The sequence below is a fragment of the Sarcophilus harrisii genome, chromosome 1, assembly GCF_902635505.1.
Source record: "Sarcophilus harrisii chromosome 1, mSarHar1.11, whole genome shotgun sequence".
Taxonomy (NCBI): Eukaryota; Metazoa; Chordata; class Mammalia; order Dasyuromorphia; family Dasyuridae; genus Sarcophilus; species Sarcophilus harrisii.
Window position 1 is genome coordinate 661,004,423 of NC_045426.1, and position 22,463 is coordinate 661,026,885.

The 22,463-nt window shown below is 37.0% G+C and overlaps 1 protein-coding gene across 1 annotated transcript in view; it reads left to right on the forward strand.

Moving 5' to 3' along the window:
* The window catches only part of LOC105749435 (tetraspanin-33-like), a 37,943-nt gene that overhangs the window by 10,408 nt on the left and 5,072 nt on the right, over window positions 1–22,463 (forward strand). The window contains exons 4-7 of the mRNA XM_031947973.1: window positions 7,491–7,615; window positions 8,519–8,593; window positions 9,696–9,791; window positions 19,044–19,172. Of these exons, the coding sequence (XP_031803833.1) occupies window positions 7,491–7,615; window positions 8,519–8,593; window positions 9,696–9,791; window positions 19,044–19,172 (425 nt within the window). The remainder of the gene's footprint in view (window positions 1–7,490; window positions 7,616–8,518; window positions 8,594–9,695; window positions 9,792–19,043; window positions 19,173–22,463) is intronic.

Genomic DNA, 22,463 nt, shown 5'->3' on the forward strand with positions numbered 1-22,463 from the left:
CTTAATTCTATTTATTTGAACCTTCACTAACTATGTTCCTTCTATTATGAAGAACTAGTAACTGGGTCCTACTTCCCTTTAGCCACTAAACATCAGTTTTTACAGAGGCACATTTGCTTAGAAAATATTATAAGCACAAAATACAAACATTTCTATCAATACTTCAGGGTTATACTCTCCCCTGCGAGGTTGCACAATGTATAGAACACTGGGCCTTGAGTCCTGAAGCCCCATCTTCCTGACTTCAAATCCTGCCTTAGATACTTACTATTTGTGTGATGCTGGGCAAGTCACTTAACCCTGTTTACCTCAGTTTTCTCATCTATAAAATGAGCAGCAGAAGGAAATGGCAAACCACTTCAGTCTCTTTACCTAGAAAATTCCAAATGGGGTTTTGAAGATTGGATATGACTATAATAACATACTCTCTAAAGAGAGTAAGCTCACTTTTGGCTCAGTTATGATATAACACTGGTTGAATCCTTACCTTGGTGGCCACTAGGCTGGGTCTTGGAGGTCATTCCTGAAAATTATACATCTTCCTTCTCTGGGCACTGATGCCAAACTAGCTACAGAACCCAAATTTTTGGCAGCGGGAGGCAGGGGGAACTCACTTTCTTATTCCTTTCAAAAGTAAAAAGAAAAATTTAGAAGCCAAGGACTAAGGTTCATTTTTCTTTCTTTTTTTCTCAATAGTATTTTATTTTTCCAATTACATGTAAAGACAATTTTTAACATTCATTTTTGTAAGATTTTGTAAGATTTCTCCCTCCCTCCCTCACCTCCTGCCCTCCCCAAGACAGAAAGTAATCTGATATAGTTTATACACATACAATCATTTTAAACATATTTCCACATTTGTCATTTCTAAAAGAAAAATCAGAACAAAAGGGGAAAAAACACAAGAAAGAAAAAGCAAACAAAAGTTGAAAATAGTAGGCTTCTATCCTCATTCAGTCTGCATAGTTCTCCCTTGGGATATAGACAACATTTCTATTCCAAGTCTATTGGAATTGTCTTGAGTCATCACATTGCTGAGAGTAGGTAAGTTCATCACAGTTGATCATCACACAACGTTGCTGTTACTATGTACAATGTAATCTTGGTTTTGCTCACTTTACTCAGCATCAGTTCATGTAAATCTTTCTAGGCTTTTGTGAAACCTGTCTGATATCATTTCTTATAGAACAATGATATTCCATTATGTTAATATATCATAACTTATTCAGTCGTTCCCCAATTGATAGGTATCCATTCAATTTTCAGTTCCTTGCTACCACTAGGATAAAGATCAAAAGGTATGCATAGTTTTATAGTCCTTTGGGTATAGTTCCAAATTGCTGTCTGGAATGACTGAATAAGTTCACAATTTCACCAACAATGCATTAGTGTCCCAGTTTTCTCACGTTTCCTCCAACATTTACCATTATCTTTTTCTATTATTTTAGCTAATCTTATAGGTGTGAGATTTCTTCAAAGTTGTTTTAATCTACATTTCTCTATCAATAATGATTTAGAACATTTTTTTCATATGACTATAATGGCTTTAATTTCTTCATTTGAAAATTATCTGTTCATGTCCTTTGACTATTTCTCAATTGGAGAATGACTTGTATTCTTATAAATTTATCTCAGTTCCATATAGATGTGAGAAATGAGGCCTTTATCAGAAACAGTAGTTGTAAAAAAAATTTCCCCCCAGCTTTATGTTTCTGATTTTGACTTCATTAGTTTTGTTTGTATAAAAACTTTAAAATTTAATCTAATTATCCATTCAAAATTATGCATTTTGCATTTCATAATGTTCTTTAGTTCTTTGATCATAAATTCCTCCCTTCTCTAAAGATCTGACATGTAAATTATCCCTTACTCTCCTAATTTGCTTATAGTATCATTTTTTATGTCTAAATCATGAAGGCATTTTGATTTTATCTTGGTATAGGGTGTGATGTTGGTCTGTGCCTGATTCTGCTATGCTATTTTCTAGTATTCTTAGCGATTTTTGTCAAATAGTGAGAGCTGATCCCAGAAGCTGGAGTCTTTGAGTTTATGGGTTTATCAAACAGTAAATTACTATAATTATTGACTATTGTATTTTGTGTACCTATTCAACTGATACATCATTGTATTTCTTGGCCAGTACCAAATGGTTTTGATGACTGTCACTTTCTAATATAATTTTAAGTCTGGTACAGTTAGGCTACTTTCCTTTGCATTTTTTCATTAATTTTGTTGAAATTCTTGACCTTTTGTACTTTCAGATGACTTTTGTTATTATTTTTTCTAGCTCTATAAAGTTATTTCTTGGCAGTGTGATTGGTATAACACTGAATAAGTAGATTAATTTAGGTAGAATTTTCATTTTTATTATATTAGCTCAGCTTATCCATGAGCAACTGATATTTTTTCAGTTGTTTAGATCTGCCTTTATTTGTATGAAAAGTGTTTTGTAATTGTGTTCATATAGTTCTTGGGTTTATGTTGATGGGTAGATTCTCAAATATTTTTAAATTGTTTCTAGTTATTTTAAAAGGGATTTCTCTTTCTACCTCTTGCTGCTGGGCTTTGTTGGTAATATATAGACATGTCAATGATTTATGTGGTTATATTTTGTATCCTGCTACTTTGCTAAAGTTGTTAATTGTTTCAACTACTTTTTCTCTTTGCAGTTGTGTTTCTTCATTGAGTACTCTAATTCTTTCAATTTCTTTTTCTGGTGGTGATAACAGATAGTCTTGTTTCACCCTTATTCAGAATGCTTATTGGGAATCTTATGGCGAATGCTTCTAGCTTATCACATTACATAATGCTTGCTGATGGTTTTAGATAGATGCTACTTATCATTTTAAGGAATACTCCATTTATTCCTATGCTCTCTAATGTTTGTTTGTTTTTAAACTAGGAATGGGTGTTATATTTTGTCAAATGCTTTTCTTGCATCTATTGAGATAATCATATGATTTCTATTAGTTTTGTTTATTGGTATGGTTCATTATGCTGATAGTTTTCCTTATATTGAATCAGCTCTGTATTCCTGTTATAAATCCCACTTGGTCATAGTGTATTATCCTGGTGATAAATTGTTAGATGGCAGAGAGGATAGAGCATTGGCCCTGGAGTCAGAAGGATAAATTGCTGTAATCTCTTTGCTAATATTTTATTTAAAATTTTTGCATCAATATTCATTTGGAAAATTGGTCTATAATTTTCTTTTTTCTGCTTTGGCTCTTCCTGGTTTAGCACCATATCTATGTCATAAAAGGAATTTGGTAGGAATCCATTTATTTTTCCAGATATTTTATATAGTATTGGAATTAATAGTTCTTTATATGTTTTATAGAATTCTCTTGTAAATCCATCTGGTCCTTGAGATTTTTTTTCTTAGGGAGTTCATTGATGGTTTATTCAATTTCTTTTTTCTACAATGGGATTATTTAAGTATTTTATTTTTTCTTCTATGCATCCATTTCAATTAGATTGTCAGATTTATTGACATACAGTTGGGCAAAATAGATCCTAATTATTGCTTTAATTTCTTGTTCAGTGGTAGAGAGTACACCCTTTTCATTTTAGATAGTGGTAATTTCTTCTTTCCTTTTTCTAATTAAATTAACTAAAGGTTTATTTGTTTTGTTAGTTTTTTTCATAAAACCAGTTCTTTTATTTTTTAGTTCAATAGTTTTTTACTTTCAATTCTATTACTCTCTTCTTTGATTTTCAGATTTTCTAATTTGGTATTTTAATTGGGTTTTTTTAACTTGTTCTTTTCCTAGATTTTTTAGTTGCATGCTCAATCCACTGATCTCCTCCTTTTCTATTTTATTCATATTAACATCTAGAGATATGAAATTTCACCTAAGAACTTCTTTGGCTGCATCCCATAAGTTTTGGTATGTTGAATCATTATGATTTGTTGTTCCTTGAATGAAATTATTGATCGTTTCTATGACTTGTTGTTTGAGCCACCAATTCTTTAGGGGTATATTATTTACTTTTCAATGAATTTTTGGTCTACTTTTCTTTTTTTTTAAATTTATTTATTTATTTTTTTATTTAATAGCCTTTTATTTACAGGATATATATATGGGTAACTTTACAGCATTAACAATTGCCAAACCTCTTGTTCCAATTTTTCACCTCTTACCCCCCCATCCCCTCCCCTAGATGGCAGGATGACCAGTAGATGTTAAATATATTAAAATATAACTTTGGTCTACTTTTCATGACTTTTAATTATACATAATTTTTATTGCATCATGATATGAAAAGGAGGCATTTACCAATTCTGCCTTTCTTCATTTGCTTGTGAGATTTTAATACCCTAATAGATGATCAGTTTTTGTGAAGATGCCATGTACCACAGGCATATTTCTTTCTACCCCCATTCAATTTCCTCCATAGGTCTGTCATATTTAACTTTTCTAAAATTCTATTCATCACCTTAATGTCTTTCTCATTTGTTTTGTGATTAGATTTATCTAGTTCTGAAAGGAGGTTGAAATCCCCCCATTAATATCATTTTTTGTCTGTTTTTTTTCTTTAACTTACTTTTAACTTCTCTTCTAAGAATTTGGATGCTAAAAAAAAAACAACAAAAAAAATAAATAAAAAAAATAAAAAAAAAAAGAATTTGGATGCTATACTACTTGGCACATAATGTTTGGTATTAATATTACTTCATTATGGTACCCATTAGCAAGATGTAGTTTTCTTTTTTATCTCTTTTAATTAAATCTATTTTTGCTTTTGCTTTGTCTGAGATTAGGATCATTATCCTTGCATTTTTTTATTTCAGTTGAAGCATAATTTATTCTCCTCCAACCTTTTACCTTTATTCTGTCTATATCTCTGCTTCAAATGTGTTTCTTGTAAACAACATATAGAGTTCTGGCTTTTAATCCACTCTCTTATCTGCTTCCATTTTATGGGAGAATTTATCCCATTTATTATTATAGTTATGAGTACTAACTCATAGTTATCATTACTAATTTATTTCCTGCCATCCTATTTTTTCCATTTATACTTTTGTCTCTCCTTTTCTCCCTTAAAGGGAGACCTTTCTCAATCTGCCCTCCCTTCTATCAACCCCTTCCTTTCTGTTTCTTACCTTTTTCTCATTTGACTTCTTCCCTCTCTTCTATGAGTCTTTACATTTTGCCAAATCTATTTTTTAAGGAGTTGTTTTTTTCAGTCAATTTTTTGATTCTTTTCCCAAGCTATTAGCTTTTTTTCTCCAAAACTGTAGACTTTTTTCTCATAATTTTTCATAGCTCTCATTTCCTAATTTTTCTTCTATCTTGATTTTTAAAATCTTTTTTTGAGTTCTTCCAAGAGAACCTTATGAGTTTGTGACCAATTCATATCCCACTTTGAGGCTGCACATGTAGTCATTTTGCCATTGCTGCCCTCTTCTAGGTTTGTGTTCTGATCTTTCCTGATATCATAGTAGCTATGAGTAGGAGTCTTTTTGCTTATTTTTAAAAGTTGAGCTCAGCTCTTAGGGCACAAAGGCGACTGTTCTAGGTTTCTTTTTCAGGGGAAGAGGGGCTTTCCACACTAGGTGCTGCCAGCTTTCCCACTGCACTGGATTGGTCTGATCTAGTCCCAGTAAGGATCATTTTTTTCACTGAGGTTTACATGTCCTCAGAAGCAAGAAGATCCAAGGTCTTTCCCCCTTATAGCATCTCTCCCAGTGGACGCTGTCAGTAAAGGGTTCCAACTACAAGCAGTTAAAGAAGAGGTGGTAGAAAAGAGTGGGTGAAACTGAATCAGACCTTTTTGAATGCTTCTGCAGCTTTTCACAAAGCCTCCCATTCACCACATGTTTAGCCCAAAAGAGCTGGTTAACAGAATATCCATACATATTCAATAATCTCTTCAAGACACTTCCATTGGATGTCCTCAGAACTGTCCTTGGAAGAAAGCTTCCTAACGTCTCCACTTAGGGAAATGCCATCCAAGGTGCTGTGTGTGTATGCCCGACCCCATTGCACATCCAAAGACTATTAATCTCTTATGACATTAATTCAGGATTGGTGAGATGTTTGTGGGGAACCCACAACTCAGAACCCCTCACTTCACATTAACATTGAGTTGCCCTCTACTCTGTTTATGAGACAGTTCCTAATGATAGAAAAGTAGAAATTATCAACATTGTATCTGTCCCTCCTTTCCTCTCATTTCACTGTGCTTCCTCTAAGCCTAATCATTTTTTCTTCTAGATTAATGTAACAATCTCTCTTTTTTTCTTTTTGTCAAAAGGAAGGTTTATTTAGAACAAAAGTTTACAAACAAAATAAGAAATAAAATAGGCACCAGGAATGGCAAATATGAAATGAAGTTGGAACAGCATAATAGTTAGGAAAAGAATTTGGAAGAATCCATTAAAGGAATAATACATGAGGCCTAAGCATGCCATTGACTGACTGGCAAATTAGATCCAAAGAGAAGTTTAGTAGATTAGAGGGAAGGCAATGAGATAACATAACAAATTCATGTAATGCAGCCAAGGCAGTTCTTAGGAAAGTTTTACATATTTAGATGCTTACTTGCATAAAATAGAGAAAGAGAAGAACAATGAATTGGGCATGTAACTAAAAAAAGCTAGAAAAAGAACAAATTAAAAACTTCCAATTAAGTTCCAAATTTGAAATTCTGAAAATAAAAGGAGAGATTAATAAAATTGAAAGTAAGAAAACTATTCAACTAAGAGTTGGTTTTATGAAAAAAACACAACAAAACAGATAAACCTTTAGTTAATTTGATTAGAAAAAGGTAAGAAAATAAATTTGTTAGCGTCAAAAATGAAAAGGGTGAACTTTCCATGAATGAAGAGGAAATTGGAGCAATAATTAGGAATTATTTTGCCCAACTGCATGCCAGTAAATCTGATAACCTAAGTAAAATGGATGAATACTTACAAAAATATAGATTGCCCATGTTAACAGAGGAGGAGATAAATGATTTGAATAGTCCCATTTTAGAAAAAGAAATTGAACAAGCTATTAATCAACTCCTATTGGAGGGAAGGCACTATGAAAAGGGAGACAGACTAACCTCATAGTGGGCTTTGTCCTAAAGAGAATTTAGCCTGCAATAATCTCTTAATTGGCTTTCCTGACTTCTCTCTCTCCTTCCAATTAATCCTACATAGGCTGATGGCCATCTTCCTTAAGCTCAGTTTTGATCAGGGATACAGTACGGTGTAATGGAAAAAACATTTGATTTTCAGTCAGTTGACTTGAATTCTAATCCTGACTACAATATTTACTGGCTACGATATTTCTGGGAAAGTCTGCTTGGACTTCTATAAAATGTGGGAAATAATCTTTACATTCTGAACTTCATATAGTTATAAGGAAATCACTTTATGAATGAGCCAATAATACATATAATTAATTAATCACATGAATGAATGTCAATTGCTAATATTATTACAAAATTACAATACTAAACACTTACCTTATTGATGTGTATTTTATGCTTCACAGGTGCTGTGGATTCCCTGCTGGCAGAGCCCTCTCTCATTGTCATCATTGTGGGGATCCTCACATTCATTGTCACCTTTGTGGGCTGTACTGGTGCCCTTAGGGATATACCCTTGCTGCTGAAAATAGTAAGAAATTGACACATATACAGATCAAAGGGGAGCTACAGACACCCAAGGAAACCCATGCTCCCAGGACACTCTGACCAAAGGTCCTATGTTTTAGCAATGCATAAACCTTTCACTTTCTTTCCCTGTAAGGCAAGCAATAGAGCAGTCAGGTTCTCCCTGCTTTTATCAATTGCATATAGGCTCAGAATAGGAGAGAAGGAATTATATTAGATCCCCTCTGCTTGGGATTAGTCCCCATCTTTGCAGGTCAGCTCTGGGGGCATCTTTAGCATTGTAACCATGCAAAATGTTGGAAATTACCATTTGAACTCTGTTTAAAAGACTGACATCAATTTGAAATGTGAAAAGCTGAATTGCTAAATTTACTCTGCTTGAACTTTGCCCTTAATATTATATTTGTCTTTTTCCCTCTCAGAAAGATACAAGAAGAACTTTCCTTCCAGTTATTTTAAATCTAGTTTGTCCACAGTATCAATTATCAGCTACAAAAGAATGACATTTTTCTTCAAGATCAGGCTTCAAACTCAGAAATCACTAATTTGCTCTGAAAAAGTTTTTAACTTTAATTTACATGCTTTAGCCATCCCTCCTCTTCCATGAGGGGCTTTGTAGGTTCCAGAGCATTTTTATGTTTAGTGAGTTCAGATGCTCAGAAAATGCCTCCTTTCTGAGGAAGTCAGGGCAGGGATTAGGATCCCCATTTTACAGATGAGAAAATTGAGGCTCAGGGAAAGGTAAAGTGATTTCTTCCTGGTCACATTTAGATCTAGTAACTGATGGACTTAGATTCGAACTCAGATTTCCTGAGATGGGAGTACTTATTATTTCAGCACTTCCAGGCAGGAAGTCCAGGCTAAGAGCAGGCTCAGCTTTCCAAGGTGCTACTTTTTTTCCCCTCAGTTTGCTGTGATCTTGCTGTTGATCTTCATGCTCCAGGTGGTGGCTGTGGGAGTAGCCTTTCTCTTCTCTGGCCAGGTAACAAGAACCAAGTGGGCTCTGGACTCTTATGGGCACTGGAATACCCTTAATACTTACCTCATGTCAAGCCTTCTGCATTAGCCGTGAACTTAATCACAAACCTTTTCAAGGAGGAAAAAATTAGGGGAGAATCTGAATCTGTTTTTTTTTTTCCTTTTCCTCCTGCCATGTCTGGTTCATTCAAATATATATCTTGGAAGTCACTTTAGAGTCTGGAACTTCAGAGCTAGAAGGGACTATAGAATAAAGAATATAAAACTGGGAAGCACATTAGAGCTGGATGGGTCTTTAGGACATGGAATGTCAGAGCTAGGAGGGCCCTTACAACACAGGATGACAGTATAGGAGGGCCCTTAGAACATGGAACTTCAGAGCTGGGGGTTCTTTAGAACACTGGGTGTCAGGACTGGGAGGGACCTCAGGACATAGAAAGTCAGAGTTGGGTCTTACATGGCCTGGGAAGACTAATCCACACACACACCACCATCCCTTTTCCTCCAGCTATTTTTATAGATGAATAAGCAGAGGCCTAGGGAGTGGAAATGGATTATTGATTGGGATCACCTCGCTAGTTGGTGGCAGAACATAGTCTAGTTGTTTCATGATAATGTCATTAAGGTAGCTTTGATGCTCTGTCCAGAGTTTTTTGTACAAGCTTCCCTGATTAGTTGTTAGATCACTGGGAGGAGAATTAACTTAGGTGGTACAGTAGATAGAGTACTAGTCTTGGAGTCAGGAAGAGCTAAACTCAAATGCTGCCTCAAGCACTTAGCTATAAGACATTGAGCAAACCCCTTATTCTCTCTGTCTCAGTTTTCTCATCTATAAAATGGTAACAATAGAGTTATTTTGAGAATCAAATGATATAATATTGTAAAGTACTTTGGAAATCTTAAAGCACTATATAAGTGTTAGCTCTTATTAAGGGATATCCATGGTTATCCACGGGAAATTTTTGATTGTTGAGTTCAGAATGGATTAGGGTTTGGATGGAGAAATCGTAACCAGATGTTTTCTGAGGTTTACCAGGGAGGTGGGTTAACTTCAGTTAATGAAGAACTGAGTCCATCAAATACTTTTTCTTGGTTTTGAGTGGCAGGTGATGGATAAGGCTGCATTTCTCATGGGAAAAGCCATAGCCAGCTACCGGGATGACCTGGATTTACAAAATCTCATTGACTACATACAGAAGAAGGTAAGAAAGAGGGGGTGTATTGTATTAAAAAAAGTCCTGCTCTGGGAGTCAAGAGCCATGCCATTAATACCTGATTGAGGAACCTGGGATCCAGTTTCCTCATCTGTAGAATTAGGAATTTGGATGAGGTGATTTCTAAGGTTCTTCTAGTTCTATTTCAAGTGAATCCCCCAAAATTTTTGGGAGTAAGGATCATGAATCACAGAATCACTGAGGTAGAAGACCGAGTGTAACACAAATCTGAAAAAGAATCCTCTGTATCATCTGCTATCTAAGTGGTCATTGAACTTTAAGTTTCCCAACTATGGGGAACCTATTAGCTCCCCAAATTGCGCATCTAACTTGAGACAGTTCTGTTTGTCATGGCTGATAATAGTCATGAAAGGGTACATGGGGTACAGCTTCTAGAGGAAATATAACAGTAATCCTGAGGCCCCTTGACTTTAGGAGTGTTATTGTTTTAACAACCTGTTTGTCAATAATCCCAAAGTCTCCTGGCTTTAGGAATACTGTAAGTATAGACCAACAAAAATTGCATACTTTAGATAAACAATTTGTTGGTCAGTGATAACAAAGTTCCTGAGATAATAGGAATAGATGACCTTTCAAACCTACCTGTAAGTCATAAAACTAGCAAATAAGTAACATGAAGCTCCTTGGTTTCTTTAACTTTTCCTATAAATTTATCTTTTTGCTCCTGGTACTTTGAAAAATTCTTTTGGAACTTAGCCTGCTTCAATTGGCATTACAATAATAATAAACTTTGCCCCTTGACTTGGAGATGAGTTCAAGTCTGCATATTCTTTTGAGACACTTCACAATACCAGTCTGTAATACCAACCTTTTGGGGTATCCTTTTGAACCTCAACAGTCCGAATTTATATAGTACCTACAGTGTGTCAATATCTAATGTGCTTTACAAATGTCATCTTATTTAATCCTCACAACAACCCTGGGAGGCAGGTGCTGTTATTATGCCCATTTTATAATTGAGGAAACTGAGTCAGATAGCGCTTAAGTGATTTGTCCAGGGTCAATGGTATTTGAGATTTTATTTTGATTCAGATCCTCCTGATTCCAGGACCAGTGCTCTATCCACTGAGCCATCTATCTTTTGTGTTCTTGAAGACTGAGACACTAATCAATCAATAAGTATTTATTAAGGGTCTATTAGGGGCCAAGCACTCGATATTCAGGTACCAAGACACAGACTTAATGAAAACAAGATTTCTTTCAGTCTTCTCTTGTTCAGGTTAAACAGCTTCAGTTCTTTCAACTAGTCTGCACGAGGTATATGTGTGGCAAGAATTTTCAAGGTCCTTCCTAGGACTGCAGACACCAGCATCGGTTACAGGTAGACAGCTGTTCATCTACTCAAGAGGGTGCCACACTCCAACAGTAGGTGATGGACATATGTTTCACCATTATACAGCAACATGTATATATTTGTGTGCATATGTATATGTGTGTGAGTGAATATGTGTATGTTTACATCCACCCTGAACCAATCAGGCCAGAAAACCTGAGGATCTTTCTATCCCAAATTAATTTTTTTTTTGACTAGGTAAAACACCATCTGCCTCATTTCTTATTCAGCCTTAATCACTAAATGGACAGCTGCCTCAGTCAAATTGAGACCTGTTCAAGACTTACTTTAAAAAGGCCAAGGTCTCTCACTGCATCTAGGGCCATTTCCAGTTGTCCTGACTTATATCTGGCCATTGAACCTAGATGGCTCTGGGGGAGAAAGTGAGAGTAGTAACTTTGCACAATCCTCCTTCAAATCTAATTCACTTGCATGTCATAACATCACCTCCCTGATGTTGGTCCTCTTGGAGAATGAAGGACAAATAACATACACACACAGAATAGAATCTCCTCTTGAGTTAAGAATTTTGGGTCACATCACACAGGTCATAGTCAGGTTTACAAAGTGGTTTTGTATAATATTTCATGAAGAATAGAAATAAGTAAATTTATTTTATTTTTTCATGAAAGCTTTTTATTTTTAAAACACATGCATGGATGATTTTTGAACACTGACCCTGCAAAACCTTGTGTTCCAAATTTCCTCCCCTTTATCCTGCTCTAGAAGTCAAGTAATTCAATATATGTTAAATATGTTAAAAATGTTAAATCTAACATATATATATGTATACATACACATATTTATACAATTATTGTATTACACAAGAAAAATCAGATCAAAAGGGAAAAAATGAGAAAAACAAAATGCAAGCAAACAACAATGAAAAGAGTAAAAATGCTATGTTGTGAGCTACACTCAGTTCCCACAGTCTTCTCTCTGGGTGTAAATGGCTCTTTTCATCATAAGACCATTGGAACTGGCTTCAGTCATCTCATTTTTTATGTTAAACGTGGTAGAAATATATGTTAAATCCAATATATGCATACATATTTATATAATTATCGTGCCACACAAGAAAAATCAAATCAAACTAGCAAAAAGAGAGAGAGAAAGAAAGAGAGAGAGAGGGAGAGAGAGAGAGGAGAGAGAGAAGCAAAATAAAATGCAAGCAAACAACAACAAAAAGAGTGAAAATGCTATGTTATGATCCACACTCAGTTCCCCCAGTCCTCTCTCTGGGTGTAGATAGCTCTCTTCATCACTAAACAATTGGAAGTGGTTTGAATCATCTCATTGTTGAAAAGAGCCATGTCCATCAGAATTGATCTTCATTTAATCTTGTTGTTGCCATGTTCTTCTGGGTCTGCTCATTTCATTTAGCATCAGTTCATGTAAATCCCTCCAGGACTTTCTGAAATCATCCTGCTGGTCATTTCTTATAGAACAGAAGTATTCCATAACATTCATATACCCTAACTTACTCAGCCATTCCCCAACTGATGGACGTCCACTCAGTTTCCAGTTTCTGGCCACTACAAAGAGGGCTGCCACAAATATTTTTGCACATGTGGGGCCCTTTCCCTCCTTTATGATCTCTGGGATATAAGGGTATGCTCAGTTTGATAGCTCTTTGGGTTGAATGGTTGAATGGTTGAATGAATTCACAACTCTACCAACAATGTATTAGTGCCCCAGTTTTCCCACATCCCCTCCAACATTCATCATTATCTTTTCTTGTCATCTTAACCAATTTGAGAGGTGTGTAGTGGTAGGAATAGGTACATTTTTAGCAAAAGAAAAAAGGATGCTTAAATGGTTTCAAAGGCATTTAGTATACTATTTACATCGGTTCAAAGATTGCATGTTATCAATCAGCTAATTAGTATTTGTTAAGTTAAGGACCTTGCTGTTGTTTAGTCCTTTCTAGTTACATCCCACTTTCTCTGGGGTTTTCTTGGCAGAGCTACTGGAGTGGTTTGCCATTCTCTTCTTTAGCTTATTGTACAGATGAGGAAACTGAGGCAAATTGGGTGAAGTGGCTTATCCAGGGTTACACAGCCAGTAAATCTCTGAGGCTGGATTTGAACTTAGGTTCAGCACTCTGTGCATTATGGCACCATCTAGCAGTTCTGTTAAGCTTCTTCTATGTGTCTCAGTATAGAGAGTAATGTTTGCATTCCTTGAATTATTCAAATTTCTATGAGCTTTCTCTTGCAAGTGTAAAGTGATCAGGGGAGAGGGAATACAGAAGGAAATATCAGTATGTGGATGTATGGGCCAACAAAATTATGGGGTACTGAGTGACACCCCAAAAGTATATTGGGGTTACAGGCCAGCATCATGAGTTGTCTCCAAAGAATGTGTAGATTTAAACTTCTTTCAAATCAAGGGGCAAAGATTTTATTATGCTTGCTAAAAGCAGGTTAAATCCATAAAGGTCTTAATCAAGGAAAGAGGTTTCAGTAATTTATAAAAGAAAGACAAGTTCCCTAGCAGATATGCTCCCTAAAAGGAGTTAGGGTCCTAATAGGCATTAGCTATAGTGACAATAAGCAAACTAATAAGTGCAAAAAGGGAACTGAGGAAGGAATTGAGATTATGACATGGACTGGCAGACTAATCCTAAAAAGAGTTTAGCAGGAATCTACAATATAAACAGATCTTTTATAGGGAAAATGTAACCTCAGGGGTTTGACATAATAACTTAGTTTTTCAATTGGATATAAGAATTGTGGAGTTATGATGGCTTTGTCTATGCAAAGGATTTAGCTAAGAATTCTACCAGAGACCTTTCTCCAGATGTAGAGCTGTAATAAATTCCACTTAACTGTTGTGTCCTGCTTTCTAAAGCCCCCAAGTTGGGGTGACAAAACATACTGTGCTTTCTAGAGCCCCCATGCCCCATGCATGATGTTTTTTGCATCTTTTTTCTTTTGAGGTTCTTCTCTTTTTCCATCTCTCTCCAATAGAGAAAGTGGATATGGCTCATTGGCATTCATTGGGTTCCTTCTCCATCTGTTGAGATACAAGCAAACCTTCTCCCCCAAGCAGTTAACCTATCTGGTCCGTTCCATTCACCACTTTCTGGATCTTTCCACATCACCTGGTAATTATCCAAAGATAGTGGAGCTGCTTGCACTGGACACTGCCCTTCCTGTGGGTTGTGAAACTTGTCTGCTGGAGCCAGTGCATCTTTATCAAAAATCAAAAAATTAATAGTATAAAGAGCTAAATTTAGAAATTCTCTAGGGTTGCCTGTGGCTCCCCCTTTCTTTTGTTTTTGGAGGAGCATCTTGAGGTCTCTGTTTCTCCTCTCTACTATTGCTTGTCCTTGAGGATTAAAAGGTATATCAGTGGTATGTGAAATCTGATACTGTGCACAAAAGTGAGCAAAATGTTTAGAAGTATATGTAGGTCCATTATCTGTTTTTATTGCTTGTGGCATACCCATAATTGCAAACACTTGTATAAGGAATTCAGTGACCACTCAGGCTCTCTCTTTTGCTGCTAGTATTGCAAAAGTAAATCCTGAAAAGGTGTCTACTACAACATGGATTTTCCAGATTTCTTTTTTACAGCAAATACAGGGGAATTTCAAGGACTTAGAGAAGGTTGTAAGTGTCCTCAGTCAAGTTGCTCTTGTACTATCTCTAATAAGGCCTGAATTTTTTCACTGATTAAGAACTACTGTTCTACTACACCCACAATGGTGTATTAGTTTTCCTTGAATGGGAACAGGTGAGAGTGCAGGCAGGCCTTTGACAGCAGCCCTGCCTAAAAAGCCGAAGTACTTAATTATAATCCTAACTGTTGTAAGGTGTCTTTTTCCCATAGATGGAGGGGGATTTTTTTTTAACTACAAAAGGAGCAAAAACTCCTGTTTTATCTTCAAATTTCCATCTCAGAGGGGTAGCACTAAGTTCAGCTGCTATTGATCCTCTTATGCCAGACATATGGGTGTTTGCCATAATGATCTTTGGCCAGTGACTGGGATATTAGCTACACATTCCCCAATTTCCCAAATCAGTGTATGGATGGACACTGTTTTGTAAGCACTCTCAGGAGATGAAATGCCTACTGTGTGTGGAGACAAGGAGTCTATAGGCTGGACAGTGACAGGTTTCATCTCTCCAGGGGATATCTCAGTAGTTCCAGCAGCATACATCTCTGTTCTCCCTAATTGCAATCCCTTTTCCCTACCTGCTTACTTAAAGACTCTCTGAGTGTAATAGTAGTTGCCATCATGCCCCAAGTGTTTTTTGCCCTGCCTCTTGTAATGAGGATATAGGGGATGGGCAAAATTGCTTCATGGGTGGTGCTAATGGTGTCCTTGACCTTCCTACTCCTCTTCCTCCTCTTCCTCCTCCCACCCATGAAGGTGGAATTGAGAGAGGAGGGTCAGGAGATGGGGATACCCTAAGGTCGCATGCTCAGGTGTAGGCAGAAGTGAAAATGAGCTTTGAAGGTGAAAAGCAAGCTCATCAGCAAGGTACTTAAGGTACTTAATTCATTTTCTGCCCAACAGGTTAACTATTTTCTTTCCCAACTAGCCATTCCCTGCAAATCTCCTAGAGCAGTAACAAGCTATATAAATCAGTAAAATGTTAAAACAGACTTCCTTAGCCATCCCACATGCTGTACCATCCACAGCTATGGGCACCAACTCTCTGCTTGTTTTTCTCCTCATACTTCCTTATCTGGCTGCCCAAGTTAAAATCTTTCCTCTTTTTAAAACTTGTAGGATTCCTTAAAATCAATTTTACTCCATTGTATTCAGTTAAGTTGTTCTCCCACTAACTTCTACATCTCTAGCTCCAAACTCTCCTTCTTACAAAGTCACAGAGACCGCACTCCAGAGCATCTGAGAACTCAGTGATCTGCTTCTGAGTTACCAACAAACCTTGCTTCTCTGTTAATCTAACTAAGCATGCTTTATACTTCCCTGGGGGGAGGCTTTTTTCTTAGTATTTGCCCTATTTCAGCTGAAAAATTAAAGTGACTAGTTTAATCCTTATCAGTTTTTCCTGCTTGCCTATTTCTATATTTACTTTATTCCTAAGATCATGGGGACTCCTCCACTGAACTTGGCCGATCGAGTCAGTTGAACTGATTTGTGCCCTGCTTTGCAAGGCTCTGTATTTCTAGGACCCCACCTTGGGCACCAAATGTTGTGTCCTTCTTTCTAGATCTCCCAAGTTGAGGTGACAAAATGTACCATGCTTTCTAGAGCCCCCATGCCAGTGTGGTTAAAACATACTGTCTTAGTGGAGGAGTGATGAGGCGAGACTCCAGAGGATGGTTAAAATATGGAGTCCATCTATTCTGAGTTCTTTCACTCTTATATACTCTCATACCTTTATATAACCAAAGTAACACTGTGAATTCGCTAAGTATATACTGTGCATGTGGGACCACATAAACAACTTGCTATTGTGTGTAGTTTGCCATCTGGTATCACTCCCACCTGCTATCATTCTGCTTCAATCACAATATAGGTTGTGACCACCCCCTGACTTCTCAGGAAAGCTGAGATCTCTTAGGAGAGATGGGGAGCTGAACCAGACATTGTTAGCAGGTCCTTCTGGGCTGAAGGGTCTTATACCTCACCCAGAGTTTCCCCACTGTTTGTGGCCCTCTACATTTAATAAAAGCTTACTTAAGAATGAGATGATTCTTTCAGTGCTCTTCCTTCCTTGCTTCTGGGAATAGCTAGGTTTCCAGATTATTTACAGTAAATCAGGCTCTTTGCTGATTCCATTCCCTGCTACCAAATACTTGGGGGTCTTATTCAGTCTCTGTCAATTACTTTTTTTTTTTTTTTAATTTAATAGCCTTTTATTTACAGGTTATATGCATGGGTAACTTTACAGCATTAACAATTGCCAAACCTCTTGTTCCAATTTTTCACCTCTTACCCCACCCCCCCACCCCCTCCCCTAGATGGCAGGATGACCAGTAGATGTTAAATACATTAAAATATAAATTAGATACACAATAAGTATACATGACCAAAACGTTATTTTGCTGTACAAAAAGAATCAGACTCTGAAATATTGTACAATTAGCTTGTGAAGGAAATCCAAAATGCAAGTGTGCAAAAATATAGGGATTGGGAATTCAATGTAATGGTTTTTAGTCATCTCCCAGAGTTCTTTCTCTGGGCGTAGCTGGTTCAGTTCATTACTGCTCCATTGGAAATGATTTGGTTGATCTCGTTGCTGAGGATGGCCAGGTCCATCAGAACTGGTCATCATATGGTATTGTTGTTGTCAATTACTTTCAATGTCATACAGAAAATTAAAAATAAAGCAAAACAGCAAATAGAACACAAAATGAAGTTAGTTATGTTCTCTCAAAAATCCAGTTTCAGTGTGTGGCCTCCCATTATCCCAGCTGTCTTCTTCTGGACATTCTCTGGCTTATGAGAATACTTTCTATCTGGAGTACCCAGAAGCAGGCACAATACTCTGGATGATAATCTGTCCAGCAGAATGTAAAGGGTATCCCCTCCCCAGTTCTGGACTCTATTTAGGTTTATAAGAATCACAGAGTTATGAAATTTAAATTAGAGAAATCCAGAGAAATGAAACTTAAATCAGAGAAATGAAACTAAAACCAGGGAAACTCTAAATTAGAATAATACACTATGAAATGTAATCAGAGATGGGGACCCACACTCACATGGGGGAAAATTAATTGTTCTGGATAGATTGTAACCTCTGTAGTACCTAGCCATTGGGGAATCAGGGGAGACTTGCATTTCAGGATAGGGAATAAAAGGCTGTGTTTTTGTGCTTCAAGCGAGAATCTACTAGCTTAGACATGCACTCTTGCAAGAATGTAAAATAAAATCCTTTCTGGCTTTATCAGCAGGTCTGTAGAATTCTTGGAAAGATGTTTATCTCCTATAAGATAATTTCACTGACGTTTCCTATAAACCAAATAGGAGGGGAGAAGTAGGGCCTATACCCAGCCCAGTAATTTGATACAGAAGTAAATGTCCAGGTTTTGGATAAAGAGCCCAGGGTTTGGAGTCAGATGTCGGAGCCTTAAGGAAGGTCCCTTAGAACAGCTTGGTATTTAAGTCCCTCCACAGTCAAGTTCCCCTTTATTTGCTAAGGTTTTTTTGACTACTTACTTTCATGCACTTTCCATTCTAAAATAACTGGCCTGCTGTGTCCTGTACTCAACATCCCAATCCCCTGCCTTCATGTCTTTTCACAAATGGTTCTGTGTCTAAAACAGCCTCTTTCCTCATGTCCCTCTGTAAAATTCTGGCTTCCTTTACAGTACAACTTGGGTGTTGCTTCCTTGACCAGCTTTTCCTGATTCCTCCCCCAATTATTAGAACTCTCTCCCTCTTCAAATCACTTTGTACATTCTTTGGACTCAATTATTCAAGCATGTAGCAGTAGACTGTAAACTTGCATTCATGAACATTTTATTATTATCATTGCATGTTAAATGCTTAGTCTTGTGCCTGGCACTTAAATGCTTGTGGATTCAGCAATCGTTTTTAAAGTAGCTGCAAGGGGTCAAAACAGTTCTTCCTTTCAAAGAGGTCACATTCTTAGGACTGAATCTTTCAGAACCTGTGACTCCTTAACCATAACCTTTGAAAGTGCAGATGATCCTGGACTCTCTAATATTCACTAGGCCTATGTAATTAAGCCCCTATGTTTCCTGCAAATAATAGAAAATGCCCATCTGTGACCTCCCTCCAGCAACAGGCCTCTACATCATACAACCACCCAATGGCTAATTTGGCACCAGTTCCACAGATTTACCATTTCTTTGCTGTAGGATGCAAAGGCCAGGCTCAGCTTGAAGCCAAAGGTCCCTTTCCCAGATATTCTGGTTTTAATGCTGATTTTCCTCTCCAGTTTGAGTGCTGTGGGGTGCGTTCCTACAAAGACTGGTCCCAGAATGAATATTTTGACTGTAGCAGTTCCAATCCAAGCTTGGAACGTTGTGCTGTCCCTTTTTCCTGCTGCATCCCCGAGGAGGAACAGGTGAGTGCCTGTTATAAGTGGGGTCCTTTTTCTGCTCCTTTTGTCTGATGAGTGATTTTAAAGTCAGTGATGGGAAAATTAATTTTAATATTGTTAATATCAATATAATATTCCCTTCTCTGTCAATAAGCCATCCTGACTACACCTTAAAGAGAAGATCTTCTCTATAGAGAATCTAGGAATGTCATTGCATTCTTGCTTTTGAAGTACTTTATACTCTTAACTAAATTAGACTGGGCTCTGTTTATAAGCTCTATTATCCTATAAACAGAGACTAACTGGGGCTAGTTACAGCTACAGAAAGTGACTTCAAGTTGTCCTTGACCCCTCATTAAGATTTGGGGCAAGCTGAATCACGAAGAATAAAAACAACTACAATGAAGTGGGTTTGATTGTTCAGATTGTCAAAGGTGGCTGGAACCTCACAACCAGGTCTCTTTCCTCATGTGACCCTTTCCTTTTTCCTCCTGAATTCAAATTTAATCTCAGGCACTTAGCAACTGTATGAATCTGGGCAAGTCACTCAATCTCTGTCTTGTTTATCCTTCCATGATAATGTCAGGGAGGGGATGCCATGACATGCAAGTGAATTGGATTTGAGTGAGGGAGGGCTGTGCAAGGTCACTGCCTTACTTTCCCCTCCAGGATCATTTGGGTCTTGGGGCCAGATAAAGATCATGAATATTGGAGATGGCTCTTTGTCTTATTTCATTGGAGGAGGAAATGTCAATATGCTCTAATATTCTTCCCCAAAATCTCATGTGCCACAGTCTACAGGGTTTTGAAGATTCAGAAATGATAGAACAACCACAGACATATATCACCAATATCTATCACCATTATTGGTAATGGAAATGAACTAGAATCCTTTCCAGTATATTTGGAGGTAAAAAAGGGATGTCCGTTGTTAGACACAATACTAGAAATACTGCCTTTATTAATTAGACAAGAAGAAATTGAGGGAGTAACCATAGGTACCATTGAGACCATTATTTGACAGAGGCAAGACCCAGAAAGCTGCTCTGGTTTGCTTTAAGTTCTATAGTTAGCAAATGACAAAGCTGGAGCCTAATAGGTCTCTCTCTTGTTCAAAATTCTTTCATGTTTTTCCACTGCCCAAACTTCTTCAGCCTGCATTTTTTATTGTAGCCTTTTATTTTTCACAATAAATGCAAAGTCGTTTTCAATATTCACCCTTGCAAAACCTTGTGTTCCATACTTTTCTTCTTCCTTCCTTACCTTCCCTCCCCCTAGACATCAAGTAATCTAATATAGGTTAAACATGTGCAATTCTTCTAAGCATATTTCTACATTTTTCATGCTATACAAGAAAAAAACAGATCAAAAAGGGGAAAAAATGAGTAAAAAGCAACAACAAAGGTGAAAATTACTATGTTTTGATTCACATTCAACCCCCATAGTCCTCTCTCTGGATGCAGATGGCTCTTTCTATCACAAGTCTATTGGAATTGGCTTGAATACCTCATTGTTGAAAAGAGCCAAGTCCATCATAGCTGACCATTGCAATCTTGTGTACAAAGGCACTGGGAATACAAATAGGAAAGGAAGTCAGATCTTGTCCTTCGAGAGCTTATGTTCTAAACAGAGGAAGCCAACACATAAGAGTGGTGATTAGGGAAAGGAATATTGACTTGGATTGTTAATAAGAATGATTATTGGAACTCCCAAGAAGAGATAGTCTTGATGAATACAGTCATAGCACAAGTGGCAAGATGCTCGAATTGGAGGCAAGGATGGGATGTAGAGCATAATTGGGGGCCAACTTGATATAGACACTAGACAAATATAGTTTCCTTTAGGCGCCAGGGCTGAAAAACTTCATCACTTGGAGTCCAATGCCCTCAGGATGAGCTCCTCCAGTTTTAACCACAATGTTCCTTGTGTAACAGGCCCACAACTGCCAAGCCTGGAGTTCAAAGCCTTTCCAGCCTGGAAGAACCTAATAGAATACAATTGGTGCTCTGCTGCCATAACCTTCAAGCATTCAGGAAGTGGGAGAGTAGAATTTATTGAAGCATCTAATTACAACACAAAAGCTACCAAATGAATTAATTATATTTGCTCTGCGGAAGAGCTATGATTGATTTTACTTGTGTGTGGGCTCCCTCTATTGGTACAGTTTATACTTTCTCTATCTTTCAGTAGACTACCTTCCTGTCCTGTTGGGACTCAAGTAACATCATCTCATGTCCAGTCTTCCATCAATATACTTCTCTGCACTTAACTAGACTGGTCGTTGGAGGGCAGGCACATGTACATCATTAGGTCTGAATTCAGACCTTTTCTAAAGGTTTGGTCATAGATTAATTACTGAAAATAGCTCTTTTCTTTCTTTCCGCCCCACTTAATAGTATTTTTTTTCCCCCTTCAATTACATGTAAAGATAGTTTTCAGCATTGAAGATATCTCTTTTCTCTCAAAAGGCTACTAACCATTCTGATACATCATTGGGAGAACTATGGATTGACACAATGTAAACATTTTATATACAGTAAAATAATAGCTCTGAGACACAGTGTGGTGTGATATATAGAGAGCTGGCCTTGGAGCTGGGAAGACCTGGATTCAAGTCTCACCTCTGACACTTTTTTGGCTTCCTGGTTCTCTCCTTTCTCACATTATTTTTTATTTTGTTATTGTTCAGTAATTTTTCAGCCATGTCTGATTCTTTATAACCTCATTTGGGGTTTTCTTGGCAAGCATCCTGGAGTGGTTTGTCATTTCCTTCTCTAGCTCATTTGACAGATGGGGAAACTGAGGCAAATAGGGTGAAGTGAACATAAAGGATTTGAACAGTAGTTTTCAGATGAAGTAATCAAAGCTAGCTATAGTTATATGAAAAAATGCTCTAAATCACTATTGGTTAGAGAAATGCAAATTTTAAAAATATCTATCAAATTGGCAGAAAAGGAAAATTACAAATTTTTGAGGAGCTGTGGGAAAATTGAGACACTAATACGCTGTTGGTAGAATTGTGAACTGATTGAACCATTCTGGAGAGCATTTTGTGTTTGTGTCCAAAGGACTATAGAACTGTGGACGCCCTTTGACCCAGCAATGCCATATTGTACCCATAAGTACCCCTATGTACAAAAAATATTTATAGCAGCTCTTTTTGTAATGACAAAGAATTGAAGATTAAGGGGATGCCTATTAATTGGGGAATGACTGATAAAGTTGTGGTATATAACTATTGTGCTATAAAAAATGACAAACAGAATGTTCTCAGAAAAACCTGAAAAGACTTACATGAAATGATGCAAAGTAAAA